At 48.6% G+C, this 26,690-nt stretch overlaps 1 protein-coding gene across 3 annotated transcripts in view; it reads right to left on the reverse strand.

The window, feature by feature from the left end:
• The window catches only part of ARHGAP32 (Rho GTPase activating protein 32), a 247,179-nt gene that overhangs the window by 67,276 nt on the left and 153,213 nt on the right, over positions 1–26,690 (reverse strand). For all 3 annotated transcript variants that reach the window (XM_054292846.1, XM_054292844.1, XM_054292845.1), the window contains 5 exons: positions 14,476–14,613; positions 11,599–11,691; positions 10,021–10,143; positions 7,918–7,995; positions 207–288 (listed from right to left, as the gene is read on the reverse strand). In XM_054292846.1, the coding sequence (XP_054148821.1) occupies positions 207–288; positions 7,918–7,995; positions 10,021–10,143; positions 11,599–11,691; positions 14,476–14,613 (514 nt within the window). The remainder of the gene's footprint in view (positions 1–206; positions 289–7,917; positions 7,996–10,020; positions 10,144–11,598; positions 11,692–14,475; positions 14,614–26,690) is intronic.

Genomic DNA, 26,690 nt, shown 5'->3' on the forward strand with positions numbered 1-26,690 from the left:
CTCCAGGTCTGAGCAGCAGGTGAGGGACATCCAACAGTGGGAGCTCCCAGAGAGGGGCAACATGTGGGTCACCAACACACAGGGGGGCAGGAGGATGTGCAGGGGGTGATCAACACTCATGACACATGTGAAGGAGGTATTAAACACAGAACACACAAAGACAACACCAGTCCAGTTCACTGCATGAAGAAAAGCTGATTACACACCTGGTTTTGGCACCGAGTTGGTCACGGACTGAGGGACTTTGTCGTTGATGAGTTCTACACATTCACTGGGAAAGAATCCAACCTGGAGTAAAACACAAGGAGGAAATGGAGTGTTATGATCTGAAGTGTTCAACCAATACAGTAGGAGTCCTAGTAAAATATCTGTATTGTATTTGAATATCTGTGTATAGGCCTTGCCCAGATAAGCCCCAGTTGTTCTTGAAGGGCTGCAGCTGCAATGTCCTTCATTGGGCTGCAGCTGTGGCTAGTGAAGATAACTGGGATAAAAGGGGCTGGGCTTGGCCAGTCAGGGACAGCCTGGAAGGAGCCCTGACTAAGAAGCAGCTACAAGGAGGAGTCTGTGCTGTGAAGAACTGCCCCCAAGAAATATCACCGAGAAGGAACGGGACTTTAGAAGTATCATTGTGACAGTATGGGACTCTAGAAATATAATAACAACAAACCAACATCTCCCCTCAACTCCCCCTGGGTGATGCCCCCTGACATTATCCAGCATCAAATGACCAGCAGGCATTGACAACTGCAGGCTCTGCTCTGCTGCCAGCACCTGAGAGAGAACAGTCTGAGAGCCCCAGGCACTGCAGGGCCTGGAGTGATTAACTCTGAATGTTAATTTGCACTGTCCCTGCACTGCCCTTTAACTCAGCATTTCTGCCTGCAACCCTTCAAGGCAGAAAGGCTGGAAAGCCTCTCTAAACCAGCCCAAGGGTTAAAGGCTGTGGGAAGGATCCTAATGTGTTCTTGGAGTAGGATGTGCCTGCACAATTCCCATACTGTGACAGTGGTCACAAGGGTTGCAGGATGAAGAGAGAGGTGAGAATGCTGACCTCATGTTCAGAAGGCTTGATTTATTATTTTATGGTATATATTACATTATGACTATACTAAAAAGAAATAGAAGGAAAGTTCTCAGAAGGCTGGCTAAGCTAAGAATAGAAAAGGAATCAATAACAAAGAAGCTCTCTCTGATTCTGTCCCAGAGACAGCTCGGTCTTTGATTGGCCACTAACTATACACATCTAACATGGGCCAATCACAGATGCACCTGCTGCATTCCACAGCAGCAGATAACCATTGCTTACACTTTGTTGCTGAAACTTCTCAGCTTCAGCAGGAAAAATCTTAACAAAGGGATTTTAATGAAAAGATGTCTGTGACACCATACCACTCAAGAGGGGCTGCTGTATCTGGGGAGAAGTGAAATTATTTCCCTTTCCCTGTTTGAAGATTCAGGTTAAGCTGTGACTAGAGAGAAATTCAGCACTCCCCTGCATCCCCACCTTCTCTCTTATTTCCCAGCAACTTTCGTCTCACTCTCATCCCAGGTGAAAGTCAGACCAGAGCAGACCTTTGGTAACTTTAATCCACGGTGCATCTTTCCCCACCTTTTCTCTGTGTTGCTCCCCCAGCACAGCTGCTGTATTGTGAGATGGAGCTCAGGCACCAGCACCTGCCCAGACTCACCTGAGGCAGGGCAGATTCCCTGTCCCACTGTGACTGGGACAGCTGGGAGCACCAAGTCTGCCCAAACACCACAGGAATATGAGGGAAAGAGCCAGAGGATGGCCCCAAGCTCATGTGAGCAGAACTGAGGCAGGACTGTGCCAGTCATGTTGGCACATCCATGAAATCCTCTGCAGGCACAGGGGCAGCCAGCACCAAGCCTGGCAGACACTCCCTCCTCTATTCGTTCATCTTACACAATTCCCTTTTTGTCTCCATGGAGAAAGATTGATCTCCTTCCTACTCCAAGTTGATTTTCACCCATCAACCTCCCCCAGTTTGGTGGCAGTGTCATGTGTGGGGTGTCCAGACTGAAGTCATTCCAAATTCCCCAAAGGAAGCAAGAGTTACCAGAGCCCACACCTTCCTCTTCCCACAGGCCAACATCCAGCAGGGCAGCGCCCTGCCCAGGCACAGGGACGAGCTGTCACCCAGCACACAATGTGAAATTTTTCCAATTATTTTTGAAATAAACTGTTGTCAGGACTCTGAGCTCAGGGCAGAGCCTAGAGGAGCAGCCCTTGGGCTCTGAGCTGGGGTTGCTGTACCTGGGACTGGCCTGGGCATCACAGGAGACTTACACAACCCACCCAAAATCCAACACCAGGCATGGCTGCACCAGCCACTGCCTCAGCTGGGTGTGCCAGCTCTGCAAGGACATGGGATCCTGTAGTTATGGAACACAGTGGGGATTTTTGTGCAGTTTATAGACAGAAATGTGCCCGTTAACACAAGAAAGGGATCATGAACAGCAGCATCACAGAGAGGCCCCTCCTCTGGCAGCTCCTGCTCAGGGCCCTGCTCTGCTGGGAGATGCCAACAGGCTGTGCCATGGACATTGAAGTGCTGCTGTTTAAACAAAATACAGTTCATGGGTTTACATCATGGAATCCCAGGATGGGCTGGGTTGGAAGGGACCTTGGGGATCATCCCTAAAGATCCTGGCCAAGGCCAGGGACACCTCCCACTGTCCCAGGTTGCTCCCAGCCCTGCCCAGCCTGGCCCTGGGCACTGCCAGGGACCCAGGGGCAGCCACAGCTGCTCTGGGCACCCTGTGCCAGGGCCTGCCCACCCTCACAGGGAGGAACTTCCTCCTTACATCCAACCTAAATTTCCCTTTTTTCATTTTGAACCGTTCCCCCATGTCCAGTCACATCAGTTCCTGATGCAAAGTCCCTCCCTACGTTCCTTGGAGCCCACCCAGACACTGAAGGTGCCCTGAGGTCTCCACAACCTTCTCTTCTCTTCCCCAGACTGAACCTTAACACTTCACTGTGGCTGAGAGCCTCTGCTGGACATTGCCCATGTGAGATACAGGAGGCAATTTTTAAATTAGGAAAAATGTACAGATCCAGAGAAAGTCTCAGCCCACCACCCAGACATCATCTGGGACACTCCACAGCTGGAGTGATGAAGTTTCTCCCATTTTCAGTAACTGCCCACACTGTCTGCGTAAAGAAACCTGAAGTCCTCGGACCCCAACCTTCCATTATTCTGGATCTAAAACCAACCCAAATCTGGATCTAAACCCAACCCAGATCCCACACTGCTGAACATTGAATCAAATGCTGGATATGAAATCAAAAGTCATTTGCCTTTGCCTTTTAACACAGTATTTCTCCTGTTCCTGGATGCACTGTACCACACACTCACCAGGAATTCAGAAATGAAAGGATGGTGGTGTCACTGCTTCCAGATACCCCACAATCTTCCCAAGTCAGACATTCTACCTGCTCTCCATGTATCACTTTTGTCATTTCACACCAATAATTACAATGGAGTTTTAGGGGCAAAGAATTGTGCTGGGTCCCTCACGTTAACTCACTGCTAGAAATTATTTACATTTTCACACTGACTTACTCCAACTTCTTGCAAGATCCCCAGGAGATCTTTGCTGGGGTTATAATCTACAATTTGTGCCTCATTCCCACCCACTTAAAAGATGATACTTCTCCTCCTATGGGAAGTTTTCCATGATTTTATATCAATAAATGAGTTTAGTCCAAGAGTTAATCTCAACAGATGTAGCAAGGCACTACTGGAGCTTGAGCCAGGATTAAAGGATTTGTGAACACAGGAAAATGAATAGCCAGGGTAGTGTATATTTAGATAAATGCAAGGTCATCTAAAGGTTAAATATATCACCACAGACCTTCAGCAGAGGAGGAAGGTACAGGCTGCTGGTGCATGAGAACTGCTCTGCACCACCTACTACAGGTTTATCTTTTCACTTCTGGGACAGGGGCTGCTAAAACTGGGGGCACAGAGGCTTTAAGGGGAAAAGTCAGAGTAACAATGGTAATCTTCAGTGTGGGGAGGGAATTCAAACAAATGAGGAAGTACCTGCAACTTAAATGGCAAATGAAACATTGAGACATTTAGATTGCTTTTTTGGGTCTGGCATAATCTACAGTGTGGATTCCATTTTAGTCAAAAAGTTTTCTCTTTTCCTTTTAAATCTGATGACAGTCTAGCAAAACCTGACAGGGAAACTGCAACTTTTTATGGCCTATTTGGCCTTCCTGAGGAGAGTTTTCACTGAGTCTTTGCCAAGTGACTGCACAGAGAGCAGGACAGCCTCACCTCATTCCCAAAGGAGCCCCTGCTGAGATGCTCCTGCACTTTAGGGCACTACTAACAGGAAGAACAGGATTATTACTCCTCTGATCCTGAGCTCCTGTTACAGAGAGTTGAACACCTGGGCCATCAAATTATTTTGATTTCTTTTATTCACAAAAAGAAAGGTCTGTTTGGGATGGTACGTGCTGATTATCCATTCCTGACTGGTGTGGCAGCAGGAAAGCAGAGAGCTGGAGAGGGACTTTGGACAAGGACAGGACACAGGGAATGGCTTCCCACTGCCAGAGGGCAGGGATGGATGGGATTTAGACTGGATATTGGGAATAACTTCTTCCCTGAGAGGGTGGGCAGGCCCTGGCACAGAGCAGCTGTGGCTGCCCCTGGATCCCTGGCAGTGCCCAAGGCCAGGCTGGATGGGGCTGGGACAGTGGAAGGTGTCCCTGCCCATGGGAGGGGTGGCACTGGATGATCCCCAAGGTTCCCTCCCAACCCAAACCATCCTGGGCTTCTGTGGAACTGGGACCTGCAGTCTCCCAACCAGCTGAAGCTGCTGCAATCACAGTGGGATTGAAATCAGCCCAGTCCCCCCTGGCTGCACACCCTGGTTTTGTCACCTCTCCAGCAGCTCTCCACCTCAGGAAACTATTCCCAAAAACCAGAATAATTCAGGACAACCAAGGGCAGTTATGCATCAAACAAGGGCCCGTCCCCAGTGACTCAGCTCCCTGACACAGAGCTGATTGAAAAGACAAAGCATGAAGCAAAAGCAGAGCAGAACAAAGAGGGCTGAAGGCTGTTAATGTGGAGGTGGCTGTAATTTAGGTAACAATCTTACAGAGAAAGCACTGACTCACACTGAGGGCATTGGAAGAGAAAAAAGCTTGAGGAAAAATGTCTTAAAAATCATTTTACTTCAAGCAGAGCAAATGCTAAGAAGCCTGGTGGGTTGTTTTGTTCACACAGGATTAGGTGTGTTGCAATGCAGTCGTGAGCTCAGGTATGCAGAGAGCACAGGCACTGTGCCAGGGCAGTGTGATGGACACAAAGCCAGAGAGTCATCCCTGAAGGACAGCTCTGGCTGCAGGAACACTGACTGCCATGCTGAATCCCAGCTGCAGGTGCTTGCAGCCTGTCAGAGACAGCTCTTGGCTCACATCTGCAGAGCTGCCTCCAGTTCCTCAGCACAGCCCTCCCATTATCCCAAGGGATGCAGGACAGGCAGGAGTGAAGGCACTTCACCCACAGCTGCTTCAAATGCACAAAACCAGGGGAGTTCCTTTAAGTCAAGAAAGTTTTTTCCCCTTTCAGCAAAACAAGAAATTTTTTCCCCTGTTCTTGCTTTCCTCCTATCAAGACATGGTTTCTAATGGAAGCTGTGGTTGGTGGATAAAACCCTGCTCCTCCCTAACATAAAGCAAAAACCCAAGAAATAACAGGACAAGCTGTCCAAACATTTGGTGGCAGGACCTCCTCCTTTATCTGCTCTCAGAATCACAACTATCTGGCAAGAGGGGATCTGTTGATTTATTAATTCAAACGACTGGATCAACAGATTGCTATCACTGCAATGTTCCTAAACAGGAACAGAACTATTTGCCTCTAACAAATGCTTTAGAGGCTGCACAGCTTCATCTGTGCCTACACGTCTTGCTCTGACAACATTCTTCACCTACACACTCTTTCAGAGCATCCATCAAGGACACCTCTGCCTGTAACTCATCTCTAGGTCTGGTGTAGCAACACCAGAGATAAATTCCCTTTCTCTGAATTCTTACTGCTTGGATCATCTAAAGGCTTCATTCCATCGGCAAATGTACATTTTCAGTACATTTAGAGCTCATGAGCCTTAAACACACAGGTTAAGACTTTGAGCAAACCCAGCTCCTGGAGCTGTGGGAACACAGAGCTGCATCTCCATGGTGTGTTTGGCTGTCACCTGCTCACACTGTGACCACTCCTGCCTGTCATAGAGGACACAAGATTATTCCAGCCCTAATTTGCTGTTAAGCCAGAATACAGTGCTGAATTTCTGCAGCTGCTCATATCTGTTGTGTCAGGACCTGACTGTGCAGGGCACAGAAAACCCCCTTTTCTGGCAGCTTGCTCATCACCATGTTTTTATGCTGGGAAAACACAACAGGACTGCTGTGATCAGAGGCAAAAGCTGTGACAAACTGCAGAAGGGCTGCCTTCCTTCTGTGCAGTGCTGTTCTCCAGACCTGGCCCCAGTGTCAGCCAGCCCCAATAATGGATGGGATCTACACCCCACACAGCGTTTCCAAGCCCTGTGCCAAGTGCCCACACTCAGGCACAGACCACAGAGTACATTTGTTTTGCTTCATTGATTCACTTGGAAGTTAATCATGGCATAGGCTGATCATTCCAAGCAGTACTACAGCTTTTAATTGATTGGGGGTTGGAACTGATGTCTGAGCTCCCTTCCACCCCAAGCCACTCTCTGATTCTGTGACAGCACAGCATATTCAGCTTTGAGGCTTCTAGGACTAGAACACAAGTCCAGCAAAGGCACAGCACAGTTCAGAAGCAGCAGTTTGTTCAAGCAGTACCAGTGTGTTGACTCTAGAAACAAAGGAAACTTCAGAGCAGGTACTCATGTCCATGCTGCTCTGACTTTACAAAGGAGATGTCACCTGAACTCCCACACCTGACACAAAACCAACACAAGCTGTGTCTCAGTGCCCTGGCTGAGCAGACAGCACTAGGAGAGTGTAAGCACACCATCCACATCCAGGGGTGCACACACTGCACCCAGCTGGGACTGGGACATCCAACTGCTGGGCATGGACAACAGCAGGGCCACAGCCTGGCCTGGCACAGAAAGGGCTGTCAGGGAAAACCTGAGGAGCCTTGAGAAGACTTTCCATGCCAAATTACACAAGTGTCTGACCAATCCTGAGCCTCTGCAGAGCAAACTCCTCATCCCACCCACTCACAGGCAGCAGCTGCAGATGGAAATCCCTGTGGCTGAAATGTGAGACAGCACGAATCAGCCCCCAGTGGCTCTGGGGTTCGCTTGGTTAAAAGAGACTTTCAAAGCTTTTACATTTCCTAGTGGCAAAATCCAAAGGGTTAAAAACTCCTTGGAAGGACAGTGCCATTTCAGCACACAAGGTTTGGTACCCAATCCCCAGACATGCTCAGCCTCCATCTCTTGCTGTGATGTTTACAGGGACCAGCACCCCTGACAGCACACACTGAACGCAGGCATGCATGGGTGGCTTGTCTAAGTCTGCAGCCCTGTTTCCTCAGCTGGAATTCTCCAAACCCTCTCTGTTCTGCCTGAGCTGGTTTCAGCTACTGGAAGGAAGGGGATGATGTGGGTAACAGTGTCAGCTGCCTTGGAGGGGGTGCAGCACAAGCTTCCAGTGCCATCAGGCCAGCTGTCCATCACAGGCCGTGGCCAGCCCTCCTCCCTGGGCTGAGGGAGGGAGGAAACTTCCAGTGGACAGAGAGAAGGGGAGCCCCCTGACACCAAAGCAGGGACACCCTGCTTGTCCCCTGGGCCACCCTGAGCTCCAGGAACACAGCACTGAGGCTCCTGCTGCTTTTGCTCCCGCCCCACTGCCATGGCTGGGCTGGTGCCTACCTGGAAGCCGTGCTTTCCTCTCCACCACGAGGTCAGCTCCTTCGGTGGCATGTCGATGACAGACACGATGTCCCCCACCTGCAAAAGGTTGACAGCATCAGACACAGCCAGGAGGAGAGCACAGCTCCCATAACCACAGTCTGAGCACTGCAAACCTGCACAGCTCTGGAGCAGCTGCACATCTGCCTTTGCAGAGCAGAGCTGTGGGGTGGCAGAGCTCCTGCCCTGCCCAGCACACAGGGTACAGCTGCTCCTAGGGAAGGGCCTCAAGAGCAGCAGCCTCCTGGGAAGGGCTACAGAGGCTTCTGGTTAAACTGCAGCCATGGTGTGGAGCACTTGGGAGTATCTGCTCCAGTGGCTGAACTGAATTTTACTGCCCTGCCCACGAGTCTGCAGGCACTGGATGTGTCCCCTTGCTCCCTCTCACAGCAGAGTGAAGAGCTGCCTTGGCAGCTCCCAAACTGCCCAGGGCTAGGAATTGAACACAGGAGAAGTGGTGCTACAGCCACAGGATGGAAAATGGCCAAGGACACCAGACAGGCTCTCTGAGGCTTTGCTCATTCCCATAAAAATGCAGTATTGCAGTAGTTCAAAAGGAAATCAGTATCATCAATACTAAATTTGGCTTGGTTTGAATTAAGCTCTGTGTGGCCTTTCTTACAGAAAATGAGAAAGGGAAGAACCTAAATAAATTCTGCAGGTATTCCAGGTAGGTGGGCAAAAATTCATGCCAGTAATGCCCAACTCTCACCTGATATTTTACACTGATGGATCTCAAAGTGTTTTACAGAAAAGGCAACACATCCCCAGCTTGCACAAAGGGATGACTGAGATGTGGGGAGATTATTTCCTCCAGGGAACAGTGAATCAAGAGCAAAGCAAATGTCCATGAAGGAAACTGCTGCCACCAGAGGAGCAGAGACACTAAGGATGTTTCTCAGAACTGGGGGCAAACCCCAGACAGCTGCTTGTGCAACTGCCTACTAGAAATTTAGAATAATAAACACAGAGATAATCTGGGTAAGGGAACAGGACTCAGCATCATAAACCCCAACTCCTGACCCTGTTCTGTGCCAGTTCTGCTGTGGTGTCTCACTGCACACCCTTGGAAACTACACGTGCCTCAGTTTCCCTTGCACAGAGCAAGATTCACAAGATTTACAAGCAGGGAGTGTCATTTCAGTGCTCCCATAAGCTGACAAGCAGCCTGAATCCTGTGCTGCTCGGAGCCCAGCTCAGAGCTGCCATGCCCACCCAGTTCTTTGGGGTACACTAATCCTTGCCTTGATTTGAACATGAACAAAGCCCTGGCAGCACCAGACTATCACTGCTATTTTTCCTTCCTGTGCTGCACACCAAGGATGTGATCACAGAACTCCTCAGGGCACTGCTTTCCTTCACACATTTTGTAGGAACAGCACCATTGCACAGGGCAACCATTGTTTTTTGGGTAAAACAGATCAACCAAAAGCTTCCAGGGTCTGATCTGCAGATCTTGGATGGGATGTGGAGCAACCTGGGCTACTGGAAGGTGTCCCTGCCCATGGCAAGGGGTGGAATGGGACATGTTTTAGGGTCCCTCTCAAGTCAAACCATGTTGAGATTCAGGGGTTCACTCCACAGCAACCCCTGTGCTGGATTGTCAGGCCAGTTTTAGCTCATCACCTGCCCTTCAAGCAGCAATCCTTTGTCAGTTTGGTTCTTTACTTCTCATGGGGGCAGCAGCTCTTAAAAATGGTTATGGACAGGGACTTGCTCAGAGGGCGTGTGCAACCTGGGCAAGGAGAAATGAAACTTGAGTCCACAAACACAGGGACAATGATCCTGAACAGAAAACATGTGGGGTCTACTCAGGGACAGCCCAGAGGAGCTGGCAGGAGCTGGTTAATCAGAAGATACTAATGCCAAGTAAAGCTGTATTTTAAAGATGACTGAACATCTGCCCATATCCAACTCGTTGCAGATCGAATATTTAACTCGATCTTCCAAGCTTCACCTCACAAAACATTGTGGAAGTGTCTGGACATATTCCTGATGGGCACACAGACAAACAGATTACACTGATCTGGAGCTGACAACAAGGAAAGCAAGTGCTTTATTTACCTCAAAGGACAGTTCATCTGCTGCTTGAGCAATGTATCTCTTAATGACATGGGCAGCAGCAATAGCAGGGACATTAATGGACGATTCCTCATGGACCAGCAGGTGATTCCCCTTGTTATCAATCTGAAACAAAGAGCACAGGGGACTGTGAGGCAGCTGAGGACAAGTGAGGAAGCATTTTAGTGGTGCAAAGGCTTCAAGCTGATTGAGAGAGACAGCCCAGCCCTGGGCCCCAGGGGAGAGGGCACAGCACAGCCAGAGCAGCTCCCTGGGGCTCCAGAGGGTCGGGTGTGCCCGTCCAGAGGAGAGAAACACTGCCTTGCTGCAGCTCTGTGTGCAAACAGTAACACACAGTGAGGGCTGCAGCTCCCTTTCACACCAAAGCATGCTGTTCTCCATGGCAATACAGACGTGCTACAAAAATCCTCTACGAGGTGGAATTAATGCTCAAGGTACTGAGGCAAGGAGAAAATGCTGTCAATCCAAAAACTAGCGTTGCTTTCCATTTTCTCCCACCCTTGTATTTATTTTTTTAAAGAAAACATGCACCCTCCCTTGCAATCATCAGCATACTTCCAAAACTCCGGGTTTCTGTGTAAAATGGTGTAGGATTCTCAGTGAGTCACAAAGGTTACTCTGCACTGGGTTTGCTGTGATCTCCAGGCCTACTGTGTTGCTCTGAATGTTCTATCTTATTTCTCCCTACAGCTTCCTCCCTCCCTTTGCTGCTTTCCAAGATTTTTCTCATCCTAAAGGATTTCAGGGTGAGAAGGATATCAGTGGGGGAAATTGCAGGAAAACACACTCAATCCTTATCAGATCCATTGAAAAAGGAGCTGCAAGTCTATTAATAGCTGCTTCTATTCCTGGTGTGCAGCAGTGGAAAGCCACACGTCTGCAGGCAGCCTGAGCAGGGACAGCTGGACACTCCCCAGCCTGCCCTGCCCTCATCCCCACCAAAGGCTATTGTTTAAAGGCCACAAGACCATGAAAGCTGAAAGCAGAGCTGCAGCTGCAGTTACAACACACAGACTGTGCACTGCAGGCACAAGGCTGCCTCTGTCTGCAGGGGAGCCAACAGGAGCACGGAGTATTTGCTGGGTTTGGAGCTGCCACAGGGAAAAATGATTTGGAAAACCAAGAGAGCAGGGAAACACCATAACAGAGACAGCTGAGTTTTAGAAATGTGCCACAGTTGCAGCATTGCCTTGGTAAAAAGGAGAGCAGGAATAAGTGAGCTTTGAAACAAATAAGCCTTCTGCAACCCATCACTGGGAGATCCAGCCCTGAGCCCAGCATTCCCAGGCAGCCCTGGGACTGCCACCCCCTCTGTTTGTGAGTATCAGCAGGACAATCCATTTCTGAGAGACAAAACCCAGGTTACAAGGGAAAAAACTCTATACTCTTAATAGTGGTTCTGATCCTGTGTGTCCTACACCTTCTATGTGCTGGCAATAGGGGAATAAAAAACTTTCAGGATAGAATTTCAGTGACACCAGCAGGTCTGGAAAGAGCAGATATGCGCCTGCTGTGTTTGCAAGGTCAGGAAACGAGGAACACCCCAGGTTTGTGCTGTACCTCCATCCATGTGAGGGCAGGGCCACAGTTGATCTTGTTGCCTGCGATGTTGGAGAGCCGAGCCAGGTAAGCCATCAGCATCTGGGTGACCAGCTGGGACACAAACACACACACAGGGGTTCTGTCAGTGCACCTGCCTTTGGAGAGCCTTCTGCAGGCTTACACAGGACCAGAAATCACCCACAGCCACAGGCAAGGGTTACACAGACACGTTCCCTTCTGCAAATAAATGTATTTCTGTCGTTCCAAGGACAGCAAGCTACACACAGGGTTCTAATGGTTACACCAAAGACAGGATAAAGAAGCAGCTCTCTGGGAAAGTAATAACATTATAATTATCATTTTGTAACATTCATGCAGATTTTCCTAACTTCCCTTGTCAAGATACCTGAAATTTAAAGCTTTGCCCTCATCGTGGACACACACACAGACAACTCGTGACTTAGGGCCACCAAACACCCCTGAGTGTCACCAGGTGTCACCAGTGAACACCCCTGAGTGCCACCCCTGAGTGCCACCCCTGAGTGCCACCAGTGAACATCCATGAGTGCCACCAGTGAACACCCCTGAGTGCCACCTCCACAAGCCTGCAGAGCCCAAAGAATGCAGCACCTCAGAGTGACCCCCTGGCCAAAGAGTAACATTTCAAGCAGTAGAGGAGGGGTTTAAAAATACACTTTGCCATGTCCCTTCTGTAACAGTAAACTGGTTTTTATTACAGAGAAGCCACTGAGGTCCTTCCAGAGTCTCCCAGTGACAGTGGTATAAAGCAGCATTGTAGCCCAGAATCTGTAGGACTGTTTAAAACATTGTTCTCCTCAAACATCTGTTCCAACGTGGCCAATTCAAAATAAAAAATATATGATGAGACACCCCACAGCTGCAGAGCTGTTCAGCATCTTCACATCCTCTGTGCTTGCAGACAGAATGCAGATTTTCAGGCTCTTGCTCTAAAGTCCAGTTAAATTGGTGGTACAAGTAAGGATGCAAGACATAGGAATGCCTAAAATATAATTAAAAGTAAACCAGGAATTCATTGTCCTGAATATTGCTGCTTCTGCTGAATTTAAACTTTAAATCCTCCTCAGAAATACCCTGTGTGAAACCAAAGCAAGTGTTAAATCAGTCTCTCTGCTGAGTGATGGGGCTGCATGGTCAGTTCCTTAAATTCCATGGCAAACACCCTATAAAATCCAGGAGGTACTAATTTCAGTGTCCACATCCTCCAAAACAATGCAGCCATGATTCACCTGCTGCTTTCCAAGAGATTTTTCTGGACATGAATAAATCTTTCAATTATCAGCAGTGAGAAGCTGAGGTAATTTCATCTCATCATACTCTGGGTGAAGACAGCAAGCCAAGAAATGAGAAGTATCTCTTTGAGGAAAAAAAAAACCTCATTGAGGAAAAAGAGCTTTTTAAAGACCATTTAAATAACACACTAATGCAACTGCTCTTAAAAAACACTCCAGGAATACTCAGTTTAAAATGGAAGCCTAGCACTCCAAATGGGATTCTTCTTGCAGTGTAGCAGCCTCAGACAGCATGATTCCCTGGGAGTGCTGAGTTGTTAACACTGAGCCAGAAAATACCCACAACACTGACAAAGTCTGCAAAGACAAAACCAAATTCACATCTAAGGGAACACAGGACAGCAGCTTTCCTGACACTCAATTACCATTCCAGATTCAGGACCTTCATTAATTTGTCTGAACTTGCAGGACATTTCCCTTTAGATCACTGAAATCAGGGGTGGAAAACATTGACTTTATCTGTGGTAGCCAATTTTCAAATGTAGCCCAGGCTGCATCAAAACTACTCTTTACTAGAAATAAGTATACTGATTACTAGTATTTACTAGTATTAGATATTACTAGTAATTACAATTACAATACTAGTAATTACTAGTAATATAGTAATAGTAATATAGTAATCTAGTAATAGTAATATTGTAATTATATATTAAAGTATTAGAATATAATATTAATGTATAATACTAGAATATACACACAATATGATATTGCAGTGTGCTGCAATTTCCTGTTTCAGACTTCCCAGTCCCTTCCCAGGTGTGGCAATACCTCTCTCCCTTCCCCCTCGCCCCCTTGCTGAGTGAGTTCTGTCAGTCAGTTTTAACATTCCAGCAAGGCCTCGTGTGGTTGGTCAGGTTCAAAGGATGCCCCCAGGCCTGGGGTCACTGGCCTGTCTGTGTGTCCCTCGTCCCCGGAGACCCTGCCCCTCCCACCTGGTTGGTGCTCACTGTCCCTTCCCCTCCCCCTGTCCCTGGGCCTAAATTCAGCCAGGGCCATGTGCTCAGCATTCTGTTGGAGCTGTTACCAACATTCAGATGTCTGTGACCATGGAATAAACTCTGGATCAAACCCTCTGACAGAATCCCTCTCCTTCTCCTCTTCACCCTCGCCTGAAGCCCTTCCACCTGAGGTAAACTGAGTTTCTACAAGCCTGGGTTTGTTTCAGTGCCCAGCTGCACCATCCAGCCAGGCAAAGGTGTCTGTGAGGTGAAACGCCACAGCTGCTGCCTTTGGCCCAGACGAGCCCAGGCACAATCTACCTGGCGATATTGGGATCTTATTCCAATAATACTCTGTGAGAATACTCTGTGTACCAGAAATACATGGAATTGCTGAGGCTGGAAAAGACCTCTAAGCCCAGCAACTACACCACGTCCCCACGTGCCACATCCAGACACTTTTGAACATGTCAAGGGACATTGACTCCACCAGTGCCCTGGGCAGCCCCCTCCAATGCTTGACAGCCCCTTCTACGATGGAATTGTCCCTGATACCCAACAAAGCTCCCCCAGAGGTCACTCCTTGCCCGAGCCCCACGGCTGGGGGTGCCCTGGGTGCCCCTTACCTCGGGGCTGTCCTTCAGGGCATCGGAGCGGGGCAGCTCGGCCAGCTGCGAGAAGCGGCGGTCGTAGATGCACAGGTGGAGGTGTTTGTCCAGCACACGGAAATCCTCATAGCTCCTCTTCACAATCCAGCTCCTGCCCTGCACACACAAACACAGCCACACCGTCACACAGGGGCAGGGGAGGGAAACCTGAGCACAAACAGCACTTTCTCCTTGAAACATCTGAAAGCGATCAAAGTGCCCTAGCAATATGCTCATGGTTTAATTCGCAGGTAACATTCTCATGTTTTAATTTGCAGGTAACATTTTCATGGTCTAATTTGCAGGTAATATTTTCATGTTTTAATTTGCAGGTAACATTTTCCTGGTTTAATTTGCAGGTAACATTTTCCTGGATTAATTTGCAGCAGCCATTCATGCTCAAACCAGCCATTTGCGGTCCTGTTTTTAATTATTTAACCATGGGTTTGGATGTGGCCCATCAGCATGAGACCCATCCAGAGCTTTAACTTCCACCTGTTTTACAAGGATTTTGTAGCATTTTCCTACACAAGGTGTCCTTGCACAAATGTAAATCACCAAGTGGTTGTATAAACAGCATGAAATTAGATTCCAAGCAGATAGAATCATATAAACCCAGAGATCTGAAGGCAGGATTGAAGCTTGCAAAATTTCTGCCAGGTGCCCCAGGCAAACCTTCAGCTGAATTAAGAAAACAATCCATGATGAACAATTCTAGCTGCAGATTTATTCCTGAGTGCATATCATTTCCCCAATTAAAATACAGACAAGATACAGACTGCTCCAGGGGACAAGGAAGGGACTGTGGCAGCACAGAACAGTTTGCTTTGTGAAGCTTTTAATATCTAATGATGACTTTTAAATGCTCCACGGCCTATTATGGTCAATAAAAAATGTTGTAATAATGCAGCAGTTTACAGGTCAAAGCACTTTATGAAGAGTCATTAATCACAGAATCCCAGAGTGGTTTGGGATAGAAGGGAACTCAAAGCCCATCCATGGGCTTTGAGCATGGGCGTCCATGGGCACACCTTCCCCTGTCCCAGTTTGCTCCAAGCCCTGTCCAGGCTGGCCTTGGACACTGCCAGGGATGTGGAAGGAATGAAGGGATGGGATTGCTCTGGGTTCCACGGGCACTCAGAGGCAGTGCAGGGACTGGAAGTGACACAGGGATGCCTGAAAGTGGAGCAGAGAGCGGGGGATGCATGGGGTAACACAAAGGGGACAGAGCTGTAAATGCTGACCTGCTGTGGCTGGCTGGCAGGGCTCTGCCAGGTGCCCTCTCCCCTGGGATACAGAAGGCATGGCCTGCTCTGAATTCCCAGGCATAATTCCCCTACGCTGATTTCTTTATCAGCAAAGTTCTAGGCATCAGTTTTACATTAATATCCAAAGCCTGTGAGGCAACTGCAGATATAAACCCTCCAACCCAGCTACATCCTGTCCCAATGATTTAAGACAATTCCACACTGTGACTGTGTCCATAGACATTGCTTTCAGTTCATGAGAAATCACCGTATTTCACAATCCTACAAAGAGGCACCTACAGGATAAATTATTTGGGATTTCCACATTATGTCATTTCACTTCTGTCTATAGGAGAAAAACAAAACCAGGAGTGCAAGGCTAATTCTGTTCAGGGAGCTGTCAGCCTTCCCCATTTCCCCATCTTTTGCAATTAAGGGATTCTTGCTCTCTCACTGAGCTGCCAGTGTGACCTTCAAGGTTCAGTCACCAACGTAGGGAACAGCAGCCTGAGAAATCCCTGTGATCCCGGATCTGCCTCTGCCACACACCGGGCATTTAATTCCCAAACAACAAAATGATCTGTCAGACGTTCCTGAACCTGTCACTGATTCCATTCTATTTCATTTTAAAGGCTGGCCTGGAGCTTTGCAGCCTGGTTGCCACGAATGAGGGCAGGAAGAGTTAAAAGCAGCCGGGAGGCAGAGCTGGGTCAGCCCTGCTGTGCCAGGGTGTGCAGGATCCCACAGCACCCCGGCCACAGGGCTGGCAGCAGCAGGAGAAGCTGATGGATGAGCAGGGACAGCTTACCCCACAGCAGCAGCAGTGTCTGTGGCCCCACGGGAGGCTCCTGGAGCAGGGCAGGCAGCAGAGCCGGAGCGCGGGCAGGAACCGGGATCTGGGCTCCTGCACCTCCAAACTGCAGCTCGCAGCTGCTAAGCAACCAGCAGAGCTCTCCTGAGCTCTCCCATCCCTGAGCCACCCCTGAGCCATCCCTGAGCCATCCCTCAGCTCTCCCATCCCTGAGCCACCCCTGAGCCATCCCTGAGCCATCCCTCAGCTCTCCCATCCCTGAGCCACCCCTGAGCCATTCCTGAGCCATCCCTCAGCTCTCCCATCCCTGAGCCATCCCTGAGCCATCCCTGAGCCATCCCTCAGCTCTCCCATCCCTGAGCCATCCCTGAGCCATCCCTCAGCTCTCCCATCCCTGAGCCACCCCTGAGCCATCCCTGAGCCATCCCTCAGCTCTCCCATCCCTGAGCCATCCCTGAGCCATCCCTCAGCTCTCCCATCCCTGAGCCATCCCTGAGCCATCCCTGAGCCATCCCTCAGCTCTCCCATCCCTGAGCCATCCCTGAGCCATCCCTCAGCTCTCCCATCCCTGAGCCACCCCTGAGCCATCCCTGAGCCATCCCTCAGCTCTCCCATCCCTGAGCCACCCCTGAGCCATCCCTCAGCTCTCCCATCCCTGAGCCACCTCTGAGCTGTCCCTGAGCTCTCCCTGAGCCATCCCTGAGCCATCCCATCCCTGAGCTCTCCCTGAGCCATCCCATTCCTGAGCTCTCCCTGAGCCATCCCATTCCTGAGCTCTCCCTGAGCCATCCCATCCCTGAGCCACCCCTGAGCCATCCCTGAGCTGTCCCTGCCAGCAGCCCAGGCTCCAGGACAGGGATGCTGTGGGTGCCTGGAGGCCAGAACCTCATCACCATTCCCAGGTCACTCAGCCTAGGATCATGGACATCAGGCTCTTGTGCAAAAGGATCACAGTTTGCTTCATGGAATCATGGAATATCCTGAGTTGGACCCACAAGGATCATCATTCCACTCCTGTCCCTGCCCAGACCCCCAACAACCCCACCCTGGGCATCCCTGGCAGTGCTGCCCAACCCTCCTGGAGCTCTGGCAGCCTCGGGGCGGTGCCCATTCCCTGGGCAGCCTGGGCAGTGCCAGCATATAGTAGGAGTCCTAGTAAAATATATGTATTGTATGAGTGGCCTTGCCCCAATCCTAGTTGCTCTAAATGGGCTGCAGCTGTGATGTCCTTAATTGGGCAGCAGCTGTGGCCAATGAAGATAACTGGGATAAAAGGGGGTGGGCTGGCTGGTCAGGGAGAGCCTTGCAGGAGCCCTGACAAAGAAGTAGGAACAACACTGCTGTGAGAAAACCACCCAGAAGGTTTGGGACTCTAGAAATATGATAACAACAATAGGATAACAACACCAGCACCCTCTGGGGAAGAACCTTTCTCTAAATCCAACTCAAACCTCCCCTGGCACAGCTCCAGCTGTTCCTGAGGTCCTGTCACTTGTCTCAGAAGAGCTCAGCAGCTGCCCCTCCACCCAGGCTGCCCATTCCTGTCTCACTCACAGCCATGCACAGGCTGTGCTGGCACAGAGCAGCACCTCAGCAGCAATAACACACATTTCCACCCAGCAGAATGTTATTCCAACACCCTAAAGGGGAGTATTTGCCAATATTCTACAACTTTAAGCCTGGCATAACTAATTTCTAAAAGCTCCCATGCTTTAGGTTGCACTTCAAATTGTATTAAGCCAAGCTTTTTGCAGGTTTGGAGCCTGAGTGATGAATTTTTAAGCCACATTTACATGGGATGCAATGAACTTTACAGGAAGGAATCACTGCAGCAATCCAGGAAGGAACTGGACAGTATTTAATGCTTCCCCTCAGATCTCCAGCACAGGAAAGCACAGGCTGGATTCTCCCAGCCAGACTCCCAGAGAGCCACAGCCAAAGCAGCAGCAGCCCCATCCCAGATCCAAAGTACCACAAAGGTTTCCAGTATAACTGGAAACCATAGAATATACCAATATAAAAACTGTACACCTTGCTCCCCTTTCCTGCAAATTCTCAAGCACCAGAAAGGTTTGGCAAAAGGATTCTTTTTAAATTTAGAGCTAATAAAATATTAGACACACAAGTAAGTGCCTGTTAAGTTGGTCTTGTGTTGTTACCTGTATTTTATATTAAAGCTCATCATTTCTGGGGCTTCAGGCACTCACATTCATATGGCAAAAATGTCTCCTTTGTGTTTTTAATGATTTCCATAAACTGTTGCTCAAATAAATTTTTGATCAACAAAATTTCTCATTTTCTAATTCAATAATTATTTTTCATTTCCATAATTATTAATTGTCCTGATTTACAGAAGCACAAGCTTAAATCCCATTCACTTCAGTGGGACATAAGAGGTGAAGTTAAGCACAAAGTGATTTCCCAGATTCAGACATTCAACTACAAACCTGGCTGTGACAAAATTCTTTAAAATAAAAAAAATCAAATATCAAGTGAAGATTTCAATAATGCCATTATATAGTTTCAGGATCTTTAAAAAGAAAAATTGACCAGTGACTTAAAAACAAGTTCCTCTTGAAAAAAAAAAAATCAAAGTATTTTTTGATATTGCTCTTTACAGAAACATTCACAATGAGAAGCATCATGAAGAACCTGGAATTTCTCTCAGAATGGAAAATCTGGTCTCATCCCTGCTCTTTTCCCATCCTGACCTATTCTCCCTCGCTCTGCTGGGTAGGATGAGATGCTGCTGAGATTTCAGCCTCTGCACAGAGCTGCTGATCTTTTCCTGATTATCGAAGCAAGGAGAAATGTCATGCTAAAGAAATGATTGGAGACTACTGAACTGATTTAATTTCCAGCGAGGCAGAGATCTGAAGCCTCCCTCAGTGGCACCAGCACTGCAAGATCACAGACCAGAGACGCTCCAGGCTTCCCTTGGCACGGGAGGGGATGGGGAGGGACAGGGAGCCAGGGCCCAGCTCCACAGGGAACACTTTCAGCTCTGCTGAACAAATGGCCTGCGGAGGACAATGAGCAGCCACAGCCTGGAGAAGTTTCCTACTCCCCTGAGCTCAGCTCAGTCCTGTGGCACTCGAGCAGCGGTGTCACTCCCACTGCCATTCCTCCCATCCTGATTCCTGCAGCTCAGGGATGGCTTCATTACCAACAGACAGACATTATCCACTGCAAATCTGAGAGGAAGCAATTTCAAACCATTCCCTGCAGTTTCATTCCCCCAGCCAAAGCCCACTTTGCTCCATCATCCCTTCAACTCTTCAATTATCAGTACAAGAATCATGCATGCTCTTTTTCTAACTCTTCAATTAGCAGTACAAGAATCATGCATGCTCTTTTTCTAACTCTTCAATTAGCAGTACAAGAATCATGCATGCTCTTTTTCTAACTCTTCAATTAGCAGTATAAGAATCATGCATGCTCTTTTCTAACTGGGGCTCCCCTAAGTACCGGGTCACTTCCATAGTGGAATATTTGTATGTGGGTTTAACTGTTCCCACTCAGCATCTGGCAGAAAACTCTTCCTGCTGTGCCCTGAGCAACACCCAGGGCACCCAGCCTGCCAGAGAGCTCCAGCTGCTGCCAGGATTTGTGGTGCCATCCATTCACAAAGCTTACACACTAGAATCTTGTATTAAAGATTCACAGATCTTCTTGCTACGTAAGAAAAACTCCTGTTTGCAGCTGGATCTGTCTCCAAGCCAGCAGGCAGGATGCCACCCTGTCCATCAATCCCTCCCCAAGCCAGCCTGGCTGCCACTGAGCTCCAGCACACACAGCCTTCCTGTCCCTCAGCCTGACTGGGTTTGCTCTACAGCACTTGGGATTTATTTATTTTAAGACAGGGATAGACCTTTCTCTTCTGGTTCAAATGCTGATTTCCTCAGAGAGAACACATGGATGCTCTCCTGAACCTTGCAGCCCACATGGAGAGCAAGAGCAGAAAATGAGATGAAAGTATAAGGCAAAAGTCACTTCAGTTTGACCCCTCAGTAAGAAAACACCAGAGATTAAATGGCTGGAAAAGCAGCAGCATGCAGCAGGGCAGGTTAACTCTGCCATGGGTGACTCTTACAGCTGTCTGGGGCTCGGGCTCTGTATGTTTTTCCAGCCTGACCCTTCAGCCCTTTCCTGTTTCAAGTCACAGCAGAAAATGGTTTAGAGATTTAGTCAAAACAGAAAGCAGGATGGATAAAATCCATCCCAGGGAGTTCACCCAGGAAGTGTTTGTAGCTGGTGCCTTAGGTCGCTTTATCTACACTTACATTTGTTTACCAAAGTGATTCCATGACTTCTGGTGTGTTATTCTAACTTGAAGGAAATTATAAATCTTTAAAACTTAAAGGGACTTTGCACTAAGGCAACATAAAAGCACTTTATTTCTGAATGAAACACTAAAACTTCAGCACTCCACCTGGAATCACAGCTCATGGACACGAGGGAGGAACAAGCACAAGATGGAGGGAAAATACAAATGGACGAAGCACAAGGCAGAGGAGAAAATTTGGTATATTTATGTGGTGAACCCTTATTAGTCTTATTCCACAGCATAAATTAATCTCTCAGCATTAATTATCAATTTATTATCAATTAATTGCAGTCACTAGGAAAAAATATATTTTAATGGAAACCACTGCAGCTTTTCTCCCCTAAAAATGAGACTTCCTTGTGCTGCTGGATTCCAGTTACAGACAGGAGCCCCCAGAGCACACGTGGGGACACAGGGCTGGGTCTGAGGGACAGCAGTGTCACCCTGTCTGTCCTCACTGCTTGGGAATCACTCCTCAGGGGTGTGTGGTTCTCTGGGGGAGAAGGGGACACAGCCACGAGCCCAGTGGTTCCTGTGTCCCTCAGAGGAGCAGCTTTGCCAGGAGTGGGTAAATGCCTGGCTCAGGCTTTGGGGATGAGTGCTTTTGTACAGGTACAGAGGAGTAAGAGCCCAGCAACACAACCCAACACAGACAGAGTGCCTGAAACCCTAAGAGCCATTTTTCCTCCCAAAACCAGCCCATTTCTGAATGGCAGCCTGACAGACCTTGAACTCGACCCGGGATTTACAGCCCTCGACATGTGAGTGGCATTCCTGCTCTCCTGCCATGCTGTAATTTAAACACTTCCATATCCATCATCTCTTCAGCAAAATTCCACCATGGAGCAGTGGGTCAGGGGTGAGAGGAGGGTGGGCACAGCATGGGGGGCTGCTTTCCTGCACTTCAGAACATTACAGTCGTGACATGAGAGCTTGGAGCCACAAACAAAACCCTTCAGAGCCACAGAGCAGAGCTCAGGGAGCTGAAATTCCACCATCCTCCGTGTAGCAGGGCAGTGAGGGGGTGTATGTACAGCTACACATGACTGTATGGACCTTGCAGGCATTAAACACAACTCCCTCCTCACCCCACAGCCCAAATGTGCCATGAACTGCTCTGCACTCAACCACAGGGGAAGGTTCCATCAAACCAGCAGCCACCACTGGCCTTTGGAGCAAAACAAACAAAAAACCTTTAAAATTACTTGCCTGAGGTTGCTAAAAAAAAGAAAAGAAAATCAGAGAATGCCAGGATGGCTTGGGTTGGGAGGGACCTTAAAGCCCATCCAGTTCCACCCCTGCCATGGGCAGGGACACCTTCCCCTGTCCCAGGCTGCTCCAGCCCCATCCAGCCTGGCCTTGGGCACTGCCAGGGATCCAGGGGCAGCCCCAGCTGCTCTGGGCACCCTGTGCCAGGGCCTGCCCACCCTCACAGGGAACAATTCCCAATTCCCAATCTCCCATCCATCCCTGCCCTCTGCCAGTGGGAAGCCATTCCTTTGGTTTCCTATTTCCAAAACTTCCTGAATTCCTTGCTTGAGGTCACCTACAGCAGATTTGGCAGACAGAGATCTCAATTTTCTTAAATCTCATTTCTCAGGCAGGCCATGGCAGCAAACAGCTGGCTTGTATATATGTTTGCATGTATGTATGTATATATATATATATATATATATATATATATATATATGAGATCAGAGAACAGAACCATATTCTTGTAAACACAAACTGCCAGCGAGAAAAGAGATTTTTTTGTAGGTCCAAACCCAAAAAACTATTTAAACACCCCCATGACCCCGTTAGGCCTGCTATGCCACAGGTCAGACATCCATGGTATCATTTACAAACAGCAGGCACTCAGGAGCACAGAAATAACAAAACCCTGCTGTATCTGCCACTGCTCCCTTCCAGCCCCATTCATCCTGACACCCCAGAACGAAGCAACACTACCAGTGCTTGGAAAATATCACTAACAGGGTAAGAAATGCCTCTGGGCAAGGTTAGAGATAAAAACCATGAGTATTCCCAGGGAAAAAAAAAATCTGTGTTAGAGATGCAGCTGATCAAGCCTCAAGGAAGGGTGAAACATTATTCTGAAAGCACAAGAAACAGAAGCACTTATGGGGAGGTTTTGTGAACAAAGCTGGAGTCAAAATGGAAAATCATCTGCTTTTCTGGCAGCTGCAGCCATCAGTTTTATGAAGAAAGAGTGAAAAGTGGTGCCAAGGCCCAGGAGATGAAATATTTAAGACAGAACATCCTCAATATCTAATATCCCTGATGGCGGCTTTTCAAAACCTGAACCACAACGTCTGAAATAAAAGCACAGTTTTTAACCCACAGATGACTTTAAAATGCACCATTTAGAAAACAGAAAATCCTCATCTGTCAAAATCTGAGCCCTTGGTGTCAAACCTGCTCTAAGGTCTTGGCAAATACAGTCTGTGTTTATTTCTGATGCCTCCATGCCCCAGCCTGTGGCACATCCTCACAGTGACACAATTCAGAGCGACAACCAATACCTGCTCCGTGCATTTCACAAACCTGGGGCCCAAACCTGCTCTGGAACTCTGGGAAAGCCCCCACAATTTAGGGAACAAGCTCAAATCAGGTTTCCCCTGAGAATTCTGTGATTGACTCCTCTAAACAAAACTTATTTGTAAAGTGACACAGGGTCTGGCAAAGCACCTCTATTTACTGAGTGCAACAGCAGCACTCTCAGCCCTCCTATTACCCAGACAGCTCAATTACAAATTATCATCAGAGTACCAGTTCAATAACCCACATGCACTCAGTGTCACTGGTAGGACAGAACTTCAGAAACTGTTGTGATTGTGTATTTTGGCACCTGGCTCTGTGCCAGTAAATATTTGCTACAAATAACGAAAATGCTGCATCTCTGATTTACCACCGGAGTACCTTTAGGACAAGATGCCCTAAGGAGGGTTAGATTGGATATTAAGTTGGATTTTTTTTAATGGAAAAGGTTGTCAAGACCTGGCAGAGGCTGCCCAGAGCAGTGGTGGGTGGAGTCACAGTCCCTGAAGAGCTAAAACAACTGTGTTGATGTGGCACTTGGGGACAGGGATTGGTGGTGGCTTGGCAGAGCTGTGGCAAAGGTTAAACTCCAAGATTTTGGAGGTTTTTTCCATCCTAAATGACTCCATAAGTCAATGATTCTGCCTTTACACACACACTGTTTATTATGATGTGGTTTCTGTGCCTTGAGAGAGCCTTTTTGAAACCATCCTTTCCTGCCCTGCCTGCTCTCCATCTGATGTGCAGTGAGTCTGTCATTTGGAAGTGCAGATGCTGTTCCCAGGTCTGTGAACTTCACCCACCCTGAGGCTGTGTCCCAGCTGCTCCCCTGGGCTGTGTCTGCTGCCCCCTCAGCCTCCAGCATCAGCTGGTGCCCAGACAGCTCTGCGGCCTTGCACAGCATGGCAGTGGATGAAGCAGCTTTAGATGGTTTGTCCCAAAGCCCTGTCACCTTCCCCAGGTAAACACATACTGACAATGGCAAACCTCCCCATAAGGAACACACATCAAGGCAGGAAGGAATATCCCCACAGTCCTCCTCCCATTCTGGACTTGAACCAAGCCTTGCTCTTGGAAAAGCTGTAAAACAAGTGAATTGTAGGCAAAGGGCTCCTCTGCAAAGCATTTGCACTGCTCAGTTGTGTGGATGACTTGGTGTCTCATCAGAACAGCCCCAGTGTCCCCTTCAATTTGTGGCCAGGCCCAGCCTTGTCTCCAAAGCACCACATGAGTGTCAGGAGCCGTGCCAAGGTCCATCCCAGTGCCCAAGGCTTTCTGCAGGGGCCCTCAGTGCCAGAGCTCAGTCTGCTCTCTAATTCTGGGCTGCTTTTCTGTCTGCAGGCAAAGGACACGACATTAACAAACAGCCATGGGATTGTGAGAGCCTCTGCTGCTCACAAAACCCCTCCCAGGACAGCACTTCCACTGACACTGCACTTATCCTGACAAAGGATCTCCCTCTCCCTCATCATCCCTCCCTAGAGCAGGGCCTGGCCCTCCCCTCCAGCTGGGGCTTTCCACCAGGGAAACCCCCTGAGGTTGTTGTGTATCACTGCCATTCCCTTTGACAAGAATGCCCAGCAGCTCAGCCTCATGCAGCTCTGATGGACTGGGAGCCTCTTGTCTTGCTTGAGGAGGTTATTTCCAGATCCCTTCCTTCCCCATCAACACCTCCCCTCAAATACATTCCTGAGCATTTCTCCACTGGAATTTGAGCACAAAAGCCTCTGTCCCTGGCATGCTGAGGGGACAGCTTGAAGTACACCTACATTTGCACCTGCTGAGAAAATGTGCTTTAGCAGCAACAGTTCCACAACAGTTTTTCTTTTTGCAATGTCAGAAATTTATTATAAATTAATTATTCCATTCAAAATCCACACACAGCTACAACCCCGGTTTTGCATCTCATGCATCCAGAGCTAAGAAAACAAAGAGCTGACCCCATTTCTGTCACAATAAACGTTTAAATAATTAAATAGAGCAAAAAAAAATCTGAAGAGAGCCACGAATGGAGCAATTAAAGACCAAAGTTGAAGGGTGGCAGTAATTTTTCATGTCTCATGAGCAGTGGATGGATGTGAGCAGTGAATCTGCCCCAGCAGCAGGGAAGGGATGCCCAGAGCCCCAGGGTGCAGCTGGGACAGTGCAGGCTGCTCCTGGAGGGACAAAAATCCCTTTTGCCAGACCTGGCACTGCCATGGTGACATGTGCAAACAGGAAACAGCCCCAAGCTGTGCCAGGGGAGGTGAAGCTTGGACACCAGGAGGAATTTCACCCTGTAAAAGCTGGAAGGGTGTCCCGTTCTCGGCTGTTTTGATGGCCTGGAAAGGCTCTGGATGCCCTTGGGGCAGCCCGCGCTCCAAAGGAGTCTTCAGGTTTTTCAGTCTTCAGTGTTGTTTATTAATTCTTATCTGCAATATTTTCTCCCGGCCCGACAGAGGTCCGCACAGCACGTCAGCCATGAGCACCCTGACTGCCCTCGGGGCGGTCACTTATCTTTATACCCAAAACTACGTATAAGATATTTACCTTTTCTCCCCAATACCTTTCACCCTTATTGACACGTGCACATTCAGTAAGAACCAATCTCAAAGTGCCACCATCACCACCGAAGATGGATGAACAAGAAGAAGGAGGAGGACAGGACACGCCCTAATTCCTCCATCTTGTCTCCCTAGAACCCCCCTGTACCGAAATTCTAAACCCTGTGTTTCACACTATAATTAATCTATCCCTTCACCATTTATCCCTGTGAGACCCTCCCATCCTCATACAGGTGTCGTTTCCCATGCAGGATCAAAGTCCAGCCACCAAACACTTCTGGCAACGTTCCAGGACCTCCGAGCCCCCCAAGGGTTATCTCGGTGACTCTGCACATCAGGAATGTTGTGCTGAGATCCCACAGAAGGGGCTGCCCAGGGAGGTTCCTGGAGTGTCTCACGCAGGCCTGGATGTGGCACTCAGTACTCTGGGCTGCTGACAAGGTGGGAGCAGACACAGGGTGGGCTTGATGGTCTGGGAGGGCTTTTCCAGCCTCAAGGACTCCGTGGCTCTGTGTGAGAGTTAAGGATCACAGGCCAAAACCCCAGGCTGAGCAAAGAGGATGGTGAATGTGCTTTCAGAACAGGACACAGCAGAGCCCAGGGTTAATCCTGCTGGATGGGAGTGCTGCCCTACCCATTCCTGCAGGAAATCTCTGAGCACCAGCCAGTCAAACCCTTGTCCTTAACAGCTACTATCCCAATTAGTAAATGAATTTATCCTTTATGTT

Source organism: Melozone crissalis, unplaced genomic scaffold, assembly GCF_028551555.1.
Source record: "Melozone crissalis strain CALT ecotype California unplaced genomic scaffold, PUWL_Pcris_2 ptg000120l_1, whole genome shotgun sequence".
Taxonomy (NCBI): domain Eukaryota; kingdom Metazoa; phylum Chordata; class Aves; order Passeriformes; family Passerellidae; genus Melozone; species Melozone crissalis.